Source organism: Mycteria americana, chromosome 1, assembly GCF_035582795.1.
Source record: "Mycteria americana isolate JAX WOST 10 ecotype Jacksonville Zoo and Gardens chromosome 1, USCA_MyAme_1.0, whole genome shotgun sequence".
NCBI classification, from domain to species: domain Eukaryota; kingdom Metazoa; phylum Chordata; class Aves; order Ciconiiformes; family Ciconiidae; genus Mycteria; species Mycteria americana.
This window is the reverse complement of record NC_134365.1, coordinates 221701788-221722694: the sequence shown is the minus strand read 5'-3', so window position 1 is coordinate 221722694 and position 20907 is coordinate 221701788. Positions and strand designations below refer to the sequence as shown.

The following is a 20907-nucleotide window of genomic DNA, read 5'->3' as shown; positions in this document are numbered from 1 at the left end:
CTATGCCATGCCACGCCATGCCACGCCATCCCCATCCCGTCCCCATCCTTCCTCCAGCTGCCACCCATCCTTTCCCGTCCCATCTAATCCCATCCCTATGCCACGCCATGCCATCCCCATCCCATCCCCATCCCATCCCCTTCCCTCCTCCAACTGCCACCTGGGCCTGTTCCGCCACCTTCCAGCAACCCCAATCCCACTTCCAACTGCCACCATCCCTCCTCCACCTGCGACTCATTCTGTCCCATCCTGTCCTGTCCCACCTCCACCTACCACCTGGGCCCTTTCCTCTGTCCTCCTACTGGCATCCAGCCCCCCCTGCCCCTCAGCCTGTGCCTTTCCCAGCAGCTCGTAACTGAACTCCAGAAATCAGGGGTCCGTTAATGCGGAAACTGTCATTCTTCCCATCAGAGCATTTAAATGGAAAACGCTGCATCACATGTGCTTGCCACCTCTCCTTCCCCCCAGGGGCACGGTGCTGGGCAAGGGAGTCATGGCCAAGCTCAGCCCATCTCCTGCCCATGGCACAAAGCTCTTCTTGTGTGCCACCCAGGCATGGTGTGGCTCTTCTTGTGTGCCACCCAGACATGGTGTGGCTCTTCTTGATGTGCCACCCAGACATGGTGTGGCTCTTCTTGACGTGTGTCCTGGTTTCAGCTGAGACAGAGTTAATTTTCTTTATAGTGGCTGGTGTGGGGCTATGGTTTGGATTTGTGCTGAAGACAGCGTTGATAACACAGAGATGTTTGAGTTGTTGCTGCACTGGCCAAGGACTTTTCAGCTTCCCCTGCTCTGCCGGGTGCAGAAGAAGCTGGGAGGGGGCACAGCCAGGACAGTTGATCCAAACTGCCCAAAGGGACATTCCATACCACATGGCGTCATGCTCAGTATATAAAGCTGGGGAAGAAGAAGGAAGGGGGGGACGTTGGGAGTGATGGCGTTTGTCTTCCCAAGTCACCGTTACCCGTGATGGAGCCCTGGAGATGGCTGAACCCCTGCCTGCCCATGGGAAGTGAATTAATTCCTCACTTTGCTTTGCTTGCGTGCGTGGCTTTTGCTTTCCCTATTAAACTGCTTTATCTCAACCCTCAAGTTTTCTTACTTTTGCCCTTCCGATTCTCTCCCCCATCCCACCGCGGGGGAGGGAGCGAGCGGCTGGGGGGGCTGAGCTGCCGGCGGGGGCTAAACCACGACAACGTGCCACCCAGGCATGGTGTGGCTTCCCCTGGGATGGAGGCTCCCGGCTACTTGGGTCTCCTGTGACTCCTCAGCTAAGGGCTGGCAGGTCCTTAAAGAAATGCTGTTGAGGGCATGGATGCGAAGCAGAGGCAACGTACTGAAATGTAGAGGGAAGACAAAAAATGCAGGGAGACATCAGCCCTTTGGGAGCCCTTAGTGATCCCCAGCAGAGGAGACAAAGCACGATGAACACGGCATGAGACCGCAGGAGCAAAATTGGAGCAACACACAAAGGGTCAGAGCCAGCCCGGGCTGGAGCAAAGCTTCTGCGGGTGTGTTTGTGGCAGGAGAAACACCAAACAATCCATTTTGAGGTAGATGAGGAGGTGAAATCGTTGGGTGCTGTATCTGAGGATTCAGGACACTATGTGGGATAATGATGCTTTTGCTTTCTTTTGCTTTTGCTTTTGCCGATGCTTTTGCTTTTGCTCTGTTTGCTTCCCAGTGTTCATGACGATTTGCTCCATTTTGGGGGCAGCCGATGGTGCTGAGTTGCTGTTTTCAGAGAGCTACCGTGGTTGTCTTCATGCCCTTTCCCACGTGGTAACACCTAATTTTCAACTTGTCAGTGCACGTTGTCAGTTTGTCTTTCTCCACGCTCATTACCCTGTGTTCGTCAACACCAACACGCGACTGCTCCATCACCCAGCGATTCAGGATCGCGGCATTTCTCTGTGGCTCTTCCCAAATCATGTTTACCTCCCTTCATAATTTGTGTCATGGGAAACTTTGCCGCTTCTCTGCTTACTCCTTTTCTCTCTCTTGCAAAAGCACGACAAACTACGTGGGACTCAAACCAGTCCCCGGCTGTCTCCCCTTTAATTTCCGCCCTTGTGAATATCATCTCCTAACCAGGTATTTATTTACAGGAGACGTTTTCTTTTAACCCACAGTAGCTTTGTTCCTTTTTTGGATTTTTTGGGAGGGTAAGAGACAGAAAGTAAGGACTATTCAAGCATAAAGGAGGAGGAACCATGGTAGAGAGACTGCTGGAGTAACGTTGACAGGCTTCTGTAGATCTCCAAAATAGAAATGCTAGATAATTTGCAAAACATAACAACCAAATGTTAGGTAAGCTTAAATTAAGAAAAACAGAGATGTCAGGGGAAGAATCAAAGGAAATGGCTGATGTGAGAAGCTGTAGCAGCAGTGACTCTTCCCAGGATGAGAACACACTGGTCGAGGTAGCCAGGAGGTATGAAATAGGGTTAAAGTTAGATCTCGTCCACCAGAGAAAGGGTGATAAATTGGGTTCAGTAATATTGCAGCTCTGTGCATGTGATGAGGTAAGAAAACATCGTTGCCCCAAGGCACTGAGCTCATGCCAAGGTTCCCAGGTAGAGGCAGAAGCCCCCAACTTCCCTACAAAATAAAACCTTTCACGAGGGGTTGCTCATCTCCGAGTGATTCTTAACGTCTGAAAGGTAGAAAATAGCCGGCAAAGCAGAAAAGTCCCCTGGGGATGGGCTGCTCCTGCCTTGCTCCACCCCAGCGGCGGAGCTGCCACTGCCGGCAAGAGGCAGGATGGTCCCGTTCCCGCGTTGCTGATGTTGCTAGAAAAGCGGTGACGTTTGCTCGTTGCTTTGCACCATCCCTCCTGCCCCCTGGGCTTGCAGGGGACGAGGCTGGCTGAGCCCCGGCCACCCCAGCGTATGACAGGGGCTGGAGAGGGCTGGCAGGAGGGAAGGAGGCACGAGAGGCGGTGGGGAACTGGTGAGGATGGGAGAACTGGGTGCCCAGTCTTAGTTGCTCGAATCCCTCTGGGGTATGAACATCCGTAGATTCCCGTTCAAACCAGAAGGAGATTGGTGCATGCGATGTGGACCTTTCCTGGCTGTCCTCTGTGCTGCAGGAGGAGCCAGAGCAGCACTTTCCGGTTTGTTCAAGTGACCCACAGTCAGCACATCCAATGGTTCACACGCCGAGGGCTTCAGTGCTTTCCCTAGGTGTTGTTTTAAATTCACCTTCATCCTCCTTCCTTAGCAATGAAGTTGATAAATGTTAGCGAGTATAATTTACATGTAAGTTGGGCAACTACTCCTAAAACCATAAATGGTACTATGAATAAGAAACACGTTTCACCAAAGACAAGCGTCCTTGCATTTCTGCTTCTTCAGCCTGTGACCGAAGGGAATATTGCATTTTAGTCCGTAAAGCAGATTACAAAGCCAAACCAGCATGAGCGCGTCTATCAAGCAGAGGAATGACACCACTGACACGTTTTAAATACACCCACGCACAAAGTACCACGGAGACTTACCAAAGTCAGGTTTGACCAGAAAACCCTACTTCCATGTATCTGTTCACATAAGTTGGGAAGACCGGAAGCTTCCTGGAGGCAAACAGATAAAATGACTGTTATGGACAGCAAATCGAAGGGCTGAGAAGCACACAAAGTGGCACAAAGGCAGTACAAGTCCATATCTTGCTCACAAAGCTCGAACCCCCCCAAGGCATTAGGATTCACGTCGTTTTGCAGAGCAGTAATTCCCTGGCATGGACACTGGCATGCAATGGGATTGCAACCACACCACACGCAGCAGCTACAGAATCACAGAATCACAGGCTGGTTGAGGTGAGAAGGGATCTCTGGAGGTCAGCTGCTCCAACGCCCTGCTCAAGCAGGGCTATCTAGAGACACTTGTCGAGGACCATGTCAAGATGACTCTAATATCTCCAAGCATGGAGACTCCACAACCTCCCTGGACAACCTGTGCCAGTGCTCGCTCACCCTCACAGTGAAAAGTCTTTCCCGATGTTCAGAGGGACCCTCCTGTGTTTCAGTTTGTGCCCGTGGCCTCTGGTCCTGGCACTGGGCACCACGGGAAAGAGCCTGGCTCCGTCCTCTTGGCACTCTCCCATCAGGTATTTATAGACATTGAGAAGGTCCTCCCTGAGCTTTCTCTTCTCCAGACTGAGCAGTCCCAGCATTCTCAGCCTTTCCTCATAGCAGAGATGCTCCAGTCCCTTCAGTATCTTCATGGCCCTTCTTGGGGCTCTCCCCAGTATGTCCATGTCTCTCTTGTACTGGGGAGCTCAGCACTGGACCCAGCGCTCCAGCTGTGGCCTCACCAGTGCTGGGCAGAGGGGAGGGACCACCTCCTTTGACCTGCTGGCAATACTTTTGTCTAATGCAGCTGAGGACACCATTCGCCTTCTTTGCGGCAAGGGCAGAAGGATGCTACTACTTTTTCTTGTCTTGAAGACTCGTAGCAAGATGCGTGGGGCCCAACGGGATCCTTGCAATGATGTCCCCAAGCCCCATCCTTTCTAATAGCAAGAGCTGGAGGATTTGGTTCATGGTGAGACACTGTATCTGCCTCTCCTTCTCCCTTCCCTTGGGGTGTGCAGAGCTCGGCTCACCCCCAGTGCAAGGAACAAGCCTCACACGGGAAAAGCATCTTCCAGGGCATGGTGTCTCCCCTGCTCCCACCAGCCTGGTGCAGAGGGACCAAGGAGAAGGCTCTCAGCAGCAGGAGCGGGGAGGAGAATCCCTCTTGATCCCTCCTTGCCTGGTCAGGTGAAAGAGGAGCCATCTCATCTCGGACACAGCAACATCCCTGCTCTGAAAGGGCAGGTCACCAACCTAGCACACGGGAAAGGAGACGTCTCAAAGCAGGGGCGCGCGGGCAAGACCAAGGGTTTCGTGACCACGGGAAGACTCTGAAAGACGCCCGGCTCCTGGCAGGGTTTGCAGCTGCGCAGATTTCCGAGAAAGAAACGGTGAAGAAAGCCATTAAGCAGGGAAGCTGCAGTAGAGCGTGACTTGGGAGTGGCTTCCCAGCTGTTCCCCGGGCTCCCTGGGGTTTGGGCCATAAGGCTTTTCTTCTGTGTACAAAAAAATACCTTTTTTCCCTCCCCTCGACTATTTTCAGACTCTCCCAGCATGACAAATACACAGCAAATGTCATGTAGCTCTCCAGGAGTGAAGGGATGCAGTCAAAAGCAGAAAAATCTATGCAAAAAGCAGAGGGGGAAAAAACAGATATCCGTGTTACCAAGTGCCGCGCTGCTGGTGTGCAAACTATGGAAAATGGTGTTAAGCCACCAAGGAAACAATGAGTTAATTCTCCAGATTCAGGGACTTCTGCCACTTCTTTTATTCTATTAAAAACAATTAATCAGAATGTGTATTGCTCTACTGCAGATGTTGTGACATTCCCAACCCAGATTTCCCTGGCTCTTAAATCTATAAACAGCCCTGGAAACCTCACGGCTTTCTATTTTCCTTGCTGCGATGCTGCAGCGAGATCCCTCGTGAGCTGCCCAGAACTGATCTGCTTTAAGGAGAGAAGAAGTGTCCTGCCCAATCACCCTGGTGATTGCAAACATTTCCAGGTGCAGACCATCCCGCATGGAGAAACACAAGAGGCAAGATGACTTACCCCTGAAGATGTCTCTTTTTTTTTCCTTGTTGGCTATGGAGGAGCTCAGCTGGAGAGCTTGGCCCTGATGGATGAGAAGGGGGGGACGTCAGCTGGGGGGACGGGGTGTTGCTTGCGGTGCTCAGGGGTTTCTTTGGAGGCTTTTGAGTGACCCCAGTGAGCACTGTGCTTTTGTGGGAGGGAAGGAGGTGCGTGGGAGTACCCTTGGGTGCCTTCTCCGTGGAGCACTGCGGTGAGCGAGGCTTTCACTTCACGCCATGTAAAAACAAACAGAACAAACCCCAGAACAATGAGAGCAAATGTATTTTGAAGTTCTTGTGCTCGCTGGTGAGCATAGAGGAACCATGGAAAAAGAATATCTGCTTTTACAAGAACTTCATGTAGAAGAATTCTGATTGCAAAATAGGTTACATAAACTCGTATCATTGTAAGCTATTATTGTAATGGCACTTGAAACAATCTGGCCTTTGCTTCGCATCCATGTGTACATAATTTGCACAACATATAAGCTCATGACCCGCTTGGGAAGGGCATCTCGGGCATGAAGAAGCAGCAGCAAGTCAAGGGGGAGAGGGCTCTCACGATAGCAGATGAAAGTGGGCAGTGATAAGCTCCTTGGGGTGCCTGTATTTTTATATGGATGCACAACCTGACATCTCTTGATTTGATTTTCTGATTTTCTTTCATTTTGAAATGGGGGCGGGGGGGGGGGGGGGGATCAAATCATGGTTTTCCTGCAAGATTTCTGTTGAGAAAGGAGAGCGGTCTGAGCTGCTGGGCTGTGGAGGGGCTGGAGAAGGGGGGCTGACATCCCCGGAGGTGAGGTGGGGAGCACTGGAGTAATTTAAGGACCGTAATGAGTATTAGGTGAGAAAATTTGCTGCTTGGATGGAGAGTAAAGTATTACGCAGTGTTGTTCTGGCTGACAGACAAATGGGGTATGGGAAGGATTTGGGGGTTCATATTCATAAACAGACTGCAGCTCCTGGCTCAGAAATACCCAGCTACAGCTGGAGGACTGGTGCTCAGAGTCTGCAGGTTCTTCTGCTTGATGTGATTTTTATTTATTTTTTGTTTCATATAAAACTGAGATGAAGTTTTGGAGCAGAAAACGCATTATGTGAATGCAATGTCTTGTAAAAGGCAGCTGCGTGACCCTCTAGATATTAGTATAATGCTATTGCTGCAGATAACAAATAATATTAGCTGGAAATGGTTTCTAGCTGTTAGGCAAAATTATTATATTGTCAGATGTGATGAATGAGGGAAGTGGAGAAGGCTTTAGCATCCCATCTTGGTAGTTATTTTCTGTAATGTTACTCTGAATGCTGTTTGCAAGCCTCTCTACCCTGCCTGCTCTAACCTTGCCCTTGAATGCAGATGTTAAGAGCCAGCCGAGGTCTTTGCTTCCTTCTTGAGCAGCCAGCAGAATCCAGGCTTTACCCAGGTAAAAAAGTCCAGTTCCTTAAAGTAAATGAACAGCTCGCATTGTACAAGGGGAAAACTCTATTTAAAAACTACGTAAAATCCTTTGGGTGGATTTCCTTCTTTTATATAGTCATGCTGGCAAGGAGGTGCTGCACTAGGGCTCTTCCCTTTGTTGCAGGCTCTGTTCCTTCTGGGGAGGTCCTAGAAAGGTCTCCTCCTCCTCGAGACTAAGTCCCGGCAACGCAGCAATGTGCAAGGGGGGGACAGAAGTCCCAGTAATGGCTTTATCTTAATAATTTCCAGAGATAAAGGTGCGTGTGGTAGAGCGATGCCTCCTGGGCGCAGCTCCTGTAGATGGCTTCTGTGAAGGACACAGAGGGGACACCTGCAGCTTGGGGGAGGTTTATTCCCTTATAATGAAACAAACTTCTAAGAAGTGACAGGTGATGTTCATTTTTTGTTCATTTCTGGGGCTTTTTTACCCCCAGTTTGCCCATGGGTGTTGGAAGGGGAGGAGCGATGCTGCTGGTGGGTCTCAGCATCTCACCGCCGTGGCTGCGGTGGCTGATTTCCCACTGCGGTTTGTGGTTACAAGCCATCACCCAAGACCACCATGGGATTTTTATGGCAGCTGGTAACATCCTACCCGCTGGCGCTGGGGGAAACCCGAACGCATCCTTTCTCCACAGCTTAATTTTTTTTTTGCCTGATGACTAGCTGAGGGGAGAGCACAGCGCTCTCCCTTTCCTCGTAGACCATGCTCCCTCTTCCTACGGATTGCAATGAATTTTGAATCCCTTTCCAGCACCCCATCCCAGGGCTTTGGGAGGAGTTTCCAAGCCACGGATGAAAAAGGCGTGCAAGCCTTGTTGGGTTGGGGGTTACCCCTCTGGGCTAAGCACCTCCACGATGCCGGGCTCTGCACAGCTCCCTGCTCGATGTGCTGGCTGCTTCCCATCCTCAGGGCACTTGGAAAAATCCATGCAATCAAAATAGTAGCTAAAATTCGTATCTTTAGGGCTTTTTTTTCTCGGGAACACTTGTCTTTGCAAAACGAGTAATGCAAAATGAGTAGTTGCAAAATGTTTTACTCTCAAGGAGTAAAACAACCCTGTATATATCGGGGGGGAATGCTGGAAGTGTTAGGTAGTGGTAATCTCTGTTTGATGATGGTGCAGCCAATGCAGGATTATTATATCGAGTTTTTATGATTACCCTTCAAGAAGAATGAACATAAAGAGGGTTGGGAGAAACAATCATGAGAATGGTTAAAAGTTTGGAAAATATGTATTACAGTGAGAGCCTCTGGGCACTCATTTCATAAGGAAGAGTTTGATTATCTCGTGCATGAATTTTCATGGGCAACAGGGATCTGGCGTCAGACAAAAAATGAAACAAGATCTTAAGGCGGGAAATGAGTAACATCAAAGTGGAAGTAAGGCTTAGGTCTTTAACTGTGTGAGTAATAAAAAAAGAACATTTTACTGGTCATTATGAATGGTTCTTCACTGCTAAACACTTTGTTAGGAGGGATTTTCAACTGAAAACTCCACTCTAGTCGAACTAGAAGTGATGGAGCTTCATGATACAAGGAGATATCAGCTCTCCCAGACCCAAAGACCACAGTCTGCAGAAGCTGGGACCAAGGAAAAATTAATGATCTGTGGCACCCACTCTCTAACACAGTCTAATCCTGGAAGTCCCCAAAGCTCATTGGAGACCTCCTGGCCCCACGAAAGCTCTTCAGGCACCTGAACTTGGTGTGCTTGTTAGTGTGTCTGCAAGATCCCTGGTGGAAACCTCTTTCTTAACATCTGTGCAGCTCTCCTCTCTTGTGAACAGGGGATCGGTGCTGAGTTTTCAGGGTATGTCCCCATTCTGTTGGGGGAATCTCTGTGCTCCACCTCCCGGCAGCCTTTCCCCTTCGGTGGGGTGCATGCAAACGAAGGCTAAAGACATGCAGAGGAACCACAATGGCTGGAAGGTTCCTCCACTCACATCTGAGAGGAAGACCTACTGCTATTTTTTCCAGGATTTACTTCATTACTGCAGCTGTCACGTGCCTGTGTATGCGTATGCCCGTGTACGTGTGCCCACGTACGTGCCAACGGAGCACACGGGCATCTTTTGTTCCCTCTCTGAATCCCATGGTGCCTCCTCATTTGGAGCAAAAGCCTATGCCCGGGCGTGGTGGCCACTTTTAGGCAACCAAGATGATGCCATGAAAATGCCTTCGGTGACTTACAAGCTCTCAGCTCCTGCTCACACACTTGTGATAGAGAAGATGCTCTGTACGTTAGGGACTCAATGTAGTGGGAAACACTAAATGTTTAAAAAACATTTAAAAAATAACGTATTCTGCCAAAATTGACTGCTATGTTTAAATGAATTCTTTCTTAACTCTTTCAATTAATCCCCAATCTACATGTATATTTTTGGTGGTGGACAGTGCAGGAGAGCGGCCGTTGTCACCTCCTTGCCCGCCTGGCAGGGTCTCCACCTCTCCAGCCCTCCTTGGCTGGAGGTCCTCTGCTCAGAGGCGGCCAAGAGCATTGAAGGTTGGTCACAGGAGGGTGAAGATGTTTGTACACTGGAAACGGAGACCCTTCTAATCTTACATGGGCTATCAAAGCAAGGGGTTGAATCTGCGTTGAATCGGCGTCTCAAGTTAAAAATGTTAGTGGAAGAATGAGTGAGGAGATAGCCCAAGCCTTCCCCAAAATCTCTGTTGCAGACCCCAACACCTTTAATGAGCTTTAAAAGGCTCCGTTAAACAGACGCTGTAGGAAAGACATATATTGGAGTACGTTAATCACAGAAAAAAAGCAGGCATGTCTCAAAAGTCGGAGATGCTCATTGGCACCGAACTATCTGACTGCTCTGGAGAAAAAAAAATGAATTAAATAAGCTCCAGATAAGCAATCACACTTTCTGATGCTTGATAGCATCTCTGTCTAAAATTTGAGGTTCATGGTATTTTATTGACTGTTGCTTCACATCGGCTTTCCTAGTGCAGGAACCTGTGGATCAGGCTGTTGGATAGAAGAGGTGGTTGATGGCACCGTACTGCACACAGGCACCGTTTCATCCAGCTGTACAAGCTGCATTTTTAATTTATTTTTAACTTTTCCCACAGTTCTGCAGTCCTGTAAGGTGATTTTGTAGTTTTCTCACCCGGGAGTAACAGGCCAGGGTCACCTCTGTCATTTGTAGGGAAAATAACTGCTACCACCCCTGAAACTCTTAAACGGAGAACCCCTTAAACCCTTCAAAAAACCCCTTAAACTCTTAAAATAATGCATCCTCCACGGTGCAATGTGGAGGGGAAAGTGTAAAGAAATGTGGTACTGCTCTAGTTCAGCTCTATTTAGTGCATTCACAGCTTTATTTGGTGCATTCGCAGCTTTATTTAGTGCATCTGTGATTTAGTCACTGAAAGATAGAAACCAAAGTAGAAAATTATAAATATTACAGCAAGTCTACTAAAAACTTCACAGAAATAGGCTGAAATACATTAACATAGGATATACCATGGTTCAGGGGAACCAAAGAGAACTCCAAAGGTGATGATGTCTTAATTAACCAGAAGTCTGAAATAATAAATAGCATGAGGCTTCTGCACTGCTGTAAATTTTACCCAAATAAATTAGTTCTTTTAGAAAGGGGAAAGATTTTTCGAAAAATAGACTTTTTAACCGCAGATTTTACATCCTTGTTCCGTAAAGTGTAAATGATGGGGTTTAACAAGGGAGTTAAAATAGAGAAGACAACGTTGCTCATGACATGGACATCATCAGGGATGTCCGCTCTGTAGGACATGTACGCCACAGCGATGGGGGAGTAGTAGGTGCCCACCACAAGCAGATGGGACGTACACGTTGAAAAAGCTTTCATGCGTCCTTCCTTGGAGTTGATCTTTAGTATGGAGAGGATGATGTGGACGTATGAGAGGGTGACGAGCCACAGAGGGATGACTGACACTGTCATAGCGATGGAGAACCCCAAGGAGGTCTGGAAATCGGCACTGAAGTTCGGGCACGCGGCTTGTACCACTGCCAGGTGGTCACAAAAGTAGTGGTGAACCCTGGTTGTGTCCCTGTAAGCTAGCTGAGAGGTCTGCGTGATGACGGGCACGGGTATTAGCAGCGCAGTGATCCAGGCGCTCGCTGCCAGCTGGATATTCACTCTTCTTGTCATCTTGGCCGGGTAACGGAGGGGGTTGCAGATGGCTTCATAGCGGTCATAAGCCATGACCACCAGGAGAAGCGCCTCGGTTACCGTCAACCCGTGAAAACTGTACATCTGCAGAAAACAGCTCCGAAACGAGATGGTTTTAGCGTTGGCCAGGAACATTGCCAGCATTTTGGGGATGGTGGTGGTTGTGAACAGCACATCTAACACGGAGAGGTTAATCAGGAAAAAGTACATGGGTTTGTGGAGCGCACGGTCGACCACAATCACGGTGATGATGACGACATTACCAACTAGGATCAGCAGGTAGAATAGCAAGAACACAACAAAGAGGAGGGTCTGGAAATCCTGGAGAGCTGGAAACCCCACCAAGAAAAATACTTTAGTGGAAGCGTTGCTGCTGCAGCTTTCCATGGTGGGGCTGGTCAAAACACCTGTGAGGATGAAGAGGGAGTTTGGAAACAGGCTGATGTGCAGGAAGACATTTGTCTAAGGAGCTTTGCAGAGGTTCTGCAAGGAAAACACATGTTGGATGAAATCTTGCAGAGACACATTGCAAGACACAGCTCGGCCCCCCTTGTCTCTAACCCGCAATTAAGGGGATTTGGATTCTCTGTTGATGATGTGGATTACGTCTTTAGATGGCACGCTCTTCAGCTTTGGGCATGAAGGACAAGGATTCGTCTCACCTAGCTTTGGGTGCTCTCCATACAGAGCCCCCCCCGTCTGCACTGGTCCTTCTGGGTCCCTTTTCTGGTCCGTGGGGAAAAGGGGCATTTTGGGGAATGCAGCTCCTCTGCCCCATTCTGCACCGAGGAGGAGATGAGCCGCATTATGGAAACGCCCGTTTCTCTTCTCTAAGGGAATTCAGGGAATTAGGTCAGAAGCAGTCAATCATCCATCTCTCTTCTGCTAGGTTATTACAATCTTTGCTACTCAAAGTCATTTTTATCACCGTTTTTCATGCCCGTGTTACCTCTGGTTGGCTACTTGCAGCTCACTGCGTTTCCCACGGTCATTGCAGCACGCAATCCATTTCCACTGCTGTTGCTGACATTCAGATGAAAATGTAGAATTTCTTTTGACTTCCAGGTCGTTTCCTGGTACATAAAAGCAAAGGAATTTTCATGGTAGTTTTTTTTGGCTGATGTAGGTCAGCATCATGTCTTTTACCGTAGCAAGAAGTGTTTTAGAGATTCATGAAGTTCAAAGACACTGTAATAAAAAAACTAGGAATAAGTATCCGTCAGTGACTTCAGCTCAGGTGGAGGGGGACACAATGTGTGGCAGCTTACAGCCCTTACATATCTTTATTTTACATAACGTAGCTCTACAATTGCATTATTCATATAAACTTGTGATACTTTTTGGATTTCTCCAGGAAGGGTAAGAAGGAGCGTGCCGTACTTTTCCATTTATTTTACATTATGAGCTTTCAAGATTCTTGAGTTACAAAGATTTTCTTTCCTCTCAATAGAAATACTTCCTTTGTTGCTCATAAAGAATTAATGGAGATTGGAAAGGACTATTCTGCCCAAACCCTATGGAATATGTTTGTTTGCTGCAGGAAAATAAAGCAGCATTTTCGAAACTTCCAGCATCTTCTATTCAAGCCACGAAACAGCTGCTGCACTTTCATAGGCACAAATTCCTTTGGAATTTATCTATTTTCTCTAACATTGGGTAAATCAAACCTAAGATAATGCTCAGAAGAAAAGATACCCTTGTTTTCATTAGGTTTATACTAAAAAAAGAAGGAGAAATGAAGCTTAATTAAGTTTTTATGCCTTTTCTTGGTTTCCTTATCCCAATTTAAGAGAGGGGAAATAAAGCTCTCTTGGAAATGTTTTGTGCTTGGCCACAAGTAGTTGAGAGTAATGGTTGGTCTCATGCAATTTCCTAACATTATTAAATCTCTGGTAATTTTCAGATAGTTTTACCTTTCACCCAGAAAGTCATCTCCATAACCATATAGGAGAGATCCATTTAATATTACAAATAAATAGATTTTCTGCCACACTGAGATTTAAATACAACTGATATTTCGTTTACTCTGTACCTCTCATCTAATCTACCCTTTTCCATTTCTCTTTCTTGTTATTATTTTTTCCAAACTGGTAAGCTTCGAGGATGTAATTTGTATAAACAATGCTGTGCTATTAAAAAAAACAAGATAATTTATTGTATTGAATTAAAATTGCCAGCATGTAATGTCCTTAAAATTAGCATTGATTTGAAGTCGTTTTCAGACACAGTAGATCAAATTCTCATTCTTTGGAGCCTGTTGACATGTATTACAATCATATTTTTCCATCCTGGACCCCATGAGAAAAAAGTAAATCAAAATGAAACACTTAATTAGTCTGAAAAATATTATCGTATTAACAGAATAGTATCAACAATAACTCACTTGCACTTTGAAGTTATAACTAGGTCTTCCCCTTCCTTAATGTTATCCTTAGTGGGAAGTACAAAACTCCTGCAGTAAATCAACGGGCAAAGCCATTACTGATATTGAACGTATTTGAACGCGCTGCCCTGCTCCCCACCCAGAGATGCTCCCCAGAGATGCTCTCCGTGATGTTTTCTTGCCTTGAGCTGGGAGACCCACATGTTCTTTTCCCGACAGAGCACCTCAACAGTTTTGAATCCCCCTGTTGCACGCCGCAGTTCACAGCAGGTGGAGATCGTACAACAGATTTGCGTAGTCAAGAGCGGCAAAGGAAGAGTTTTCACTCCCCCAAGTTTGTCGTGTGATGGAAGTGGGCTGTTGTGTCGAGGCCAGTGGAGAAACACTGGAGGAAGACCAGTCTTTTCTTCCCAGATCTGGAGGAGCTTCCCATGGTTCAATATTGGCCCTTCCTTTGGCATTTCCTTTCCAATGCCTGGGTCGCGCTCTGGAGGGTATGGAAGTCTCCATCTCCCCCTCTACACCACCCGAGGCATACACCGAAGATGTAGTGCATGGCCAAGGCAGAGGAGCAGCTCTCAGGTAGGGCCAGCAGCAGCTCTCCCAAATGTGGGCACGGCCCAAATGCAAACGCAGCCACAGAGGATCCCGACCTGTATCTCTTCTAGCTCCATCTCTTTTCTCCAGGGTTTTCAGGTCAAGCCTGGTATGCGGCTCAGCTGGTGCAGGAGGAGCGGGCAGTCGCAAAGACAACGTGCATGGGACTGGGCTGGGCAATATCTTTGACTGCTCAGGAGTTTCCTTGGCTGCCATCCCTGCAGCTTGGCCTCTGGTTCTTAATTCCACCTCGGACAGGAGCCCAGGACTGCTCCATGCACCATGCTTAGGTATGTCTAGGTATGTTGGCCAACATGCAACCCCTTTACATGGACAACCAGGTGACTACCAGCCATCCCTGGGCCACTTCTGTGAGCAGCCCATCTCCTTGCCCTCTCCATCCTTGAGACCGTCGCCTCTAAACCTCACAGCTTCTTCTTTTGGAGGCTTTGTCAAGTGCGGCTGAGGCCAAGGGGAAAAATGACAGCCCTTGAGAACTGCGTGGACTGGGAAATCCAGGCATGCAGCATGAGAAGACATTGCCACCTGGCTCTAGAGTCAATGGAGGGAGACATGCCCTTTGAGGGGCAATTCATAGCTACTAAACTAAACTCCTCCAAATGTCCTCCTAGACCAGTGCTCCAGATTCCTACATAAATATCTTCACTGTCCTCTAACCATCTTAAGTGAAAGCCGTTGGATGGCAATTAGAAAGCATTAAATCCTGTCCTGTGTAAAAAGGTTCTGATGCACTCGGGCTTCTGTGGTGCAGGATGCGTCCTTGGACACCATACAGAAAAATACAGATTTGATTACAATATTAGCAATTCGTGAATAATGCACCCACCTGCATCTCAGGAACATCTAGATACATAACCAAAACTCAAACCAGTCTCATTTCCATTGTTCCGACCCAATTATTCCTCCAAATTGCAGTCATGTCTTTGATACATGAAAGAGCCGGAGAGCTCTGCCAGGTGGTGGGATCTGGTGGTGCTCCTGGAATGTGTCCTCAAAGTCGTTTTGCCCAGGATGATCCCTGGGAGGAGAAGTCAAGCCAGAATATAGGTGGGGTTTAGGTACCAGTTCCTTGGGTCCAACATCCTGGGGCTGAATCCTTAGACGGGGGGAGATGGGGTCAGCAGAGCATCGCTGAGGGCTTGGCAAGAGGTTGAGATCTTTTTGGGAACCTGAGGACACAAAGAGGGATCCCTGTTTGGTTTTATTTGTAAAGTGTGAGATAGGATTCATGCCAGATTGGGCCAGCTAGTTTTTAAACAGAATCTTTGAAATAAACTTTTACTGCAGTGGGTGGTTTGCATGTATCTTTGAATCCTCAGTGTATTTTCATAATTATCTTGTCCCCTGCCATTGTCCAGTCACGTCCTCACCAAAAGCCATCACAGCCAGAAACAGTAATATGGGGGAGCTGTGCAAAGTCCCTCCTAAATGGACTCGGCGTCCTTGATAGCCTCCAAGTGCTCACGACACTTGTTGAGGTTTTGGTGTGAGGTTCACACCTTCTCCATCACGTTTCTGCTGTGGATGGTATCCTGCAGTCCACATCTTGCTCCAGGGACTAACAAGGGGACACCAGCTACGTTTCCAAGCGGACAAACCCACATAACTATGGTTTCCTGAGCTTAGACTATGGATGAGAAAAATCTCCCCTACCTTTAGTCACCGGAACATTTAGTTCTAGTATTCCTGTAGGAAAACAGGTAATAAAATGTCTCTTGCATGGCACGAAGGAGGTTGCTGATTATAAACTCATTGCTGATTATAAACCATTCGAGCTGTGATCTTGTCAGTTATAATTTAAGATTTAATTACAGGTAGCTTCAGATACACCCACTATAGATCATCCTGGGATTATCTAGCCTCTGCTCATTCTCAACGAACTGGTGGAAAAATACGTCACAGGACAACAATCCCTCCTTCAGGATGGCAATTTTATTAGCTACCCAATTCTGTGAAACACCCACACCTCAGGACTAAGAGCTGCTCCAGCTTAAAATGTCATCACTGGCTCGCTGGGGACAGGGCAGAGATGATCAAGGTGTCCACAGGTTCACAGCAGTCTGCTAGACCTGAATGTTGTATGGTCTTGAGCACACCAATGTCTGGTGGTATCTGAGATATCTCCTCCCAGGAGTGCAGCTCTGTAGGACCCTGGTGGTGTCTGCATGTCCCAGGTAGGATGGCCATGGTGGGTGGAGGATGGAGAGGTCAGCACAAACGTTTACACCCTTAACAGATCTGAGGTCCCCGTTCCTGCTCCAGGCCATGGTGAGTGAGATGCTCCTCTGGGGAAGCTCATCTCATTCGGAAGCAGATGTCTGGCATAGCTGGAGGAATTGCACCATGCAAATGCTACACATGAAGCTGCGGGGACTTGCTCAAGGGTGACTAGCAGATATCAGCAAAGGAAGCTGCTAAATGCTGTAGGACAAATGACCAAATCACAGAATTGTTGAGGTTGGAAGGCACCTCTTGAGATCATCTGGATCATCTACAGCAGTTTGCCCAGGACTGTGTCCAGTCAGGTTTTGAATATCTCCACAGATGGAGACTCCACGACCTCTTTGAGCAACCTGTGCCAGTGTTTCGGTGGGGGACAAATCCCTTCCCTGTGCTACAGGTGCACCGAGCAGCAGCCTCCCTGCACCGTCCCCGCTTCCTGAGCACATCTGGCCAGGTGTGGGACAGGGCGGCAGGGCTGTCAGACAGAAGCCAACCAGACCTTCCTGAATGAGACCACGGTTTCTCTTGAAGGCCAAGTCCTTTCACCTGGGAGCTCCCACTCTTCCTGGCTGGGACCACCGATTGGGATGGCAGAAGAGGAAAGCCCCGTGCTAGTTCAGCTGAGTTCATTACTTACAACCGACAAGGTATTTCACAGAATCACAGAATCGTAGAGGTTGGAAAAGACCTTTAATATCATCAAGTCCAACTGTAAACCTAACACTGCCAAGCCCACCACTACACCATGTCCCTAAGCACCTCATCCAAACGTCCTTTAAATACCTCCAGGGATGGGGACTCAACCACTTCCCTGGGCAGCCTGTTCCAATGCTGGACAACCCTTTCAGTGAAGAAAAATTTCCTAATATCCAGTCTAAACCTCCCCTGGCTCAACTTGAGGCCGTTTCCTCTCGTCCTATCACTTGTTACCTGGGAGAAGAGACCGACCCCACCTCTCTACCCCCTCCTTTCAGGCAGTTGTAGAGAGCGATGAGGTCTCCCCTCAGCCTCCTTTTCTCCAGGCTGAACAACCCCAGCTCCCTCAGCTGCTCCTCATAAGACTTCTGCTCCATTTCTTTTCTTCTCCTTTTCTTCTCCCTCCTTCCCTTTGCCCTCCGACTTGTCTGAGCTACCTTCTCCCACTGCCACACTCTGCTCCTCCAGCTCACGAATCGCTTCTCCTCTGCCGTCTGCCATTGCGTGAGTCTCACTGGTGCTCCCTATGGTTCCCTCCCCATGCCTGGAGCCCAAACCTCCCCGTCCCACCCTCACCCCCCCTCAGTCTTCAAAGCTGCAAAATTTTTTTGCAAATTTGCAAACATTGCGAATTTGCAAATCCACACTGCTACCAATCCTACCCACTTTAATCCTTCCCTGCACCCCCCTCGCATGCTCATCTCTGGTCATGTGGTTTCTGTGGTCACTTCTTGGAGCACCTCTTGGTGCAAGAAGACCTAGGGCATGTGTCCTCTTTTCCCCATGCAGGAGGCAGGGTCTGGCCCCGCTCCATGGATATGAGAGCGCGTAAAGTCAATGCTAAGCCATGATCATGCTCGGCGCAAACGGGACAGGTAATGACTCTGCTTGTTTCCATGCATTTTCTAACGTACACCTTATGGAGCAATTTCCCACTTGAATTTCTGATTGCATCCAAGCGGACCTCGTGCCCCTGATGGCAGAGCTCCTGGGTACTCGTGTTAAAAATACTCCCCCTAAACATTTGGGAGAAGTTGCATTTCCAAACATGTTTGTTTTCGAAACACTAATTCCTACACTCGGGTGGCAATGCCAGTGAAAACAGCGCAAATTGGTCTCTTAGTGGCTTGCAGATCTTTGAGGTTTTAGAAATGTTTTTCAGAATAATTAATATCCAGGGACGGCATAATCAGGGCTCGCACAGCCAGTGCTGGAGTGTGCTGAAACCTCAGGGAGCCTGAGCCTCAGATTGCATGGGTCCCAGTGAGCATGCAGTAGGAGTTTTAAAGGTCTTAAACCCTTTAAATGGTTTTTTTTTTTTTTTTCTTTTTCAGCCCTGACACGTTAAAAAGCTCTGGGTGACTTGGTCTATGGAGAGAGGTTACGCTTTGGGCTGCTCTGCAAATGCGGGGCGTCATCCCGGAGCCGCTTTTTGTTCTCCCATAAGTAAAATCATGAACACTGCTGTACTCTGCGGTTGTCCCAGAGTAGCGCAAGTGCTTTCATTCTCCTAATTATGACTTGCTGGAAAATATTTTCGTTTTCACATCTATGCTAGATTTAAAGAGAAAAGATCCAGCAAAGAACTCATTTATGTAAAAATTGCTTACGTTGATGCCATCTGAAAGAACTTTCTCTCTCTTTATTTAATTATTTCTTTATTTTTTTTAAGAAAATAAAAATAAGATCTCTGCATAAAAATAAATTAGCTTTTTTTTTTTTAAAAAAATAAATTACCAAAAACTAAATAAATTAGTGTTTGGCCAAGAACATGAGAGCACAGCTGATGCCCAGCCATGTCGGACCACGGCCCAGCTCACCCCGTCTGCTGTCCGCAGTGGCGATGCTAACGGGGAGAGCCCCTTCCTGGGCTCCATTGCATTCACATACCCCAGCAGCCAGAACTGTCACACCGTCCCTTTGCCATCTGCTCATGGACCTGTTGTCCACCAACTTGACCTGCTGGTCCTCTGCATCTCTACAACCTTTGTGGGCTGTAAATTCCCCTTTGACCTGCTGGTCCTTTGCATCTCTACAGCCTCATGGGCTGCAAATCTCTGAGATGTGCTGCCTACTGCATAAACCCAGGACTTTCCAGTTTTAAATCATTTCTTTACTGGTTTCAGTGAGCATCCCCTGGTCCTAGTGTTGGGGGGGGTCCAAATGTCAGATCTGCATTCACCTTATCTCCATTGCCTCCACCCTGCTCCCTGCTCGAGCTGGGAGCGATCCTATATAGGAGCAAAGTAATGCTTTTGGAATAATGAACCCAGCTTGCCCCAGTTTAAAAGATTATTGACCACGTCATTGATTTTGAATTTCAGAAGTTCTGGGGAGGGAAATGCTCGTTTCTTGTTGTGTGCCTAAAACACTGGATGTCACTCTTCAGCTACCCAATTTCACCAAGCGCGCACGACGGATAATTAATAAAATAGCTGAATAAGGGAAGAGTAATAAATGGATGTGCTATGAACAAGGTGAGTGACACGGCTAGATCTAATCAGTATTTGGATGCCGTAAAAATGCATTTCCCTACAGCACATGAATTCTATATAAATCACCCCCATAGCTCAAGTTGCAAAAACACCAGAGAGGGGTTTTGGGGCAGGGTGAGGATGACACCTTCCTTCCTCCCTCCATTGTGCTTCTGTTTTTTTCTGTGCACAAGGCATGTGCCGTCCTGTTAGAAAGGGACAAAGGACTCAGCAATTCCCCGAAGCACAGCTGGCCTCATCCAGCTCGTACCCCACAGCCTCCAGGGTGCTCTTCGGGTGAGCAGCCCCAAAGTTATAGGCAGGGCTGAGGGTTTTCTGTGCAGCGGGTTGAGAGGTGGGTGGCCACGACTTGATTCACTTGGAAATTCGTCTGAACAGCCCTGACTTTGTAGATGGGGAAACTGAGGCTGACAGGAAGGTGGGATGTCCCTAGGACCCACTCAAGATGCGAGTGGCTGTAATCCTTGCTCGCGCAAACCTGTGAGCAGCAGGAAGGCAGAACTGCTGTTTGTTTTTTTTTCCTTTTGCCTAGCTAAAAAACGTCAGTTAGATTCATTATTTTTTATTTCCTCCCTTTGCCTAGGGATATGCACAGAAATAAAATTCATCCCCAGCTCCAGGACTCCCTGGAGAGCTGCCGGGCTGCGGGGCGAAGGATGCGCGGGGCTCGGGGCATCCCGACTCGGGGACTTTGCGGGCTCCTTGCTTGCGTGGAGGGACCGTCCTCCTTCTCTGCTCTAACAGTGCCACCCCTCGGCATACCGGCACACAGCTCCCCGGCCTTGGGGGGCCCAGTGTCCCCAGGACCCGCTGGACTCCTCCTCTTCTCTGCCAGTGGCAGAAGAGATCATCCATCCATCCATCCATCCATGCGTCCATCCATCCATCACCTCCATCGTCCATCTCCTTCCTGAGCTGCGGTGGTAACTACCAGCTGACAGCTCTGCATGTTCCCACCAGCTTTTCAGCAGGCAGATAACCCCCGGCTAGTTATTTTGGGGGGATACATGGCTCAAGTGACTGGCATTTGGGTGAGAGTCCCTCACGCCTTGCCTCCTTGCAGTGTCCATGCAAGTCACACAACCTGTTTCTGTATATGGCTTTCAGGTTTTCACCTGTGGTGGATTTATGACCTGTGGTGGATTTATGACCAGTGGACTCTTCTAATACTCCCTAGCACAGCGGTGTGAGACAAGAAAGGATTGGGGATTATATCAGCACA

At 48.1% G+C, this 20907-nt stretch overlaps 1 protein-coding gene across 1 annotated transcript; it reads right to left on the bottom strand.

The window, feature by feature from the left end:
- Positions 1-10685: 10685 nt before the first annotated feature.
- Positions 10686-11657, bottom strand: OR2AT4 (olfactory receptor family 2 subfamily AT member 4). Its single transcript, XM_075500967.1, has one exon. The coding sequence runs from the start codon at positions 11655-11657 to the stop codon at positions 10686-10688; it is 972 nt and encodes a 323-aa protein (XP_075357082.1).
- Positions 11658-20907: the final 9250 nt, after the last annotated feature.

Bases quoted from the DNA above. Each gene is read 5' to 3' on its own strand.
- OR2AT4 (XM_075500967.1), bottom strand. From the start codon at position 11,657: ATGGAAAGCTGCAGCAGCAACGCTTCCACTAAAGTATTTTTCTTGGTG.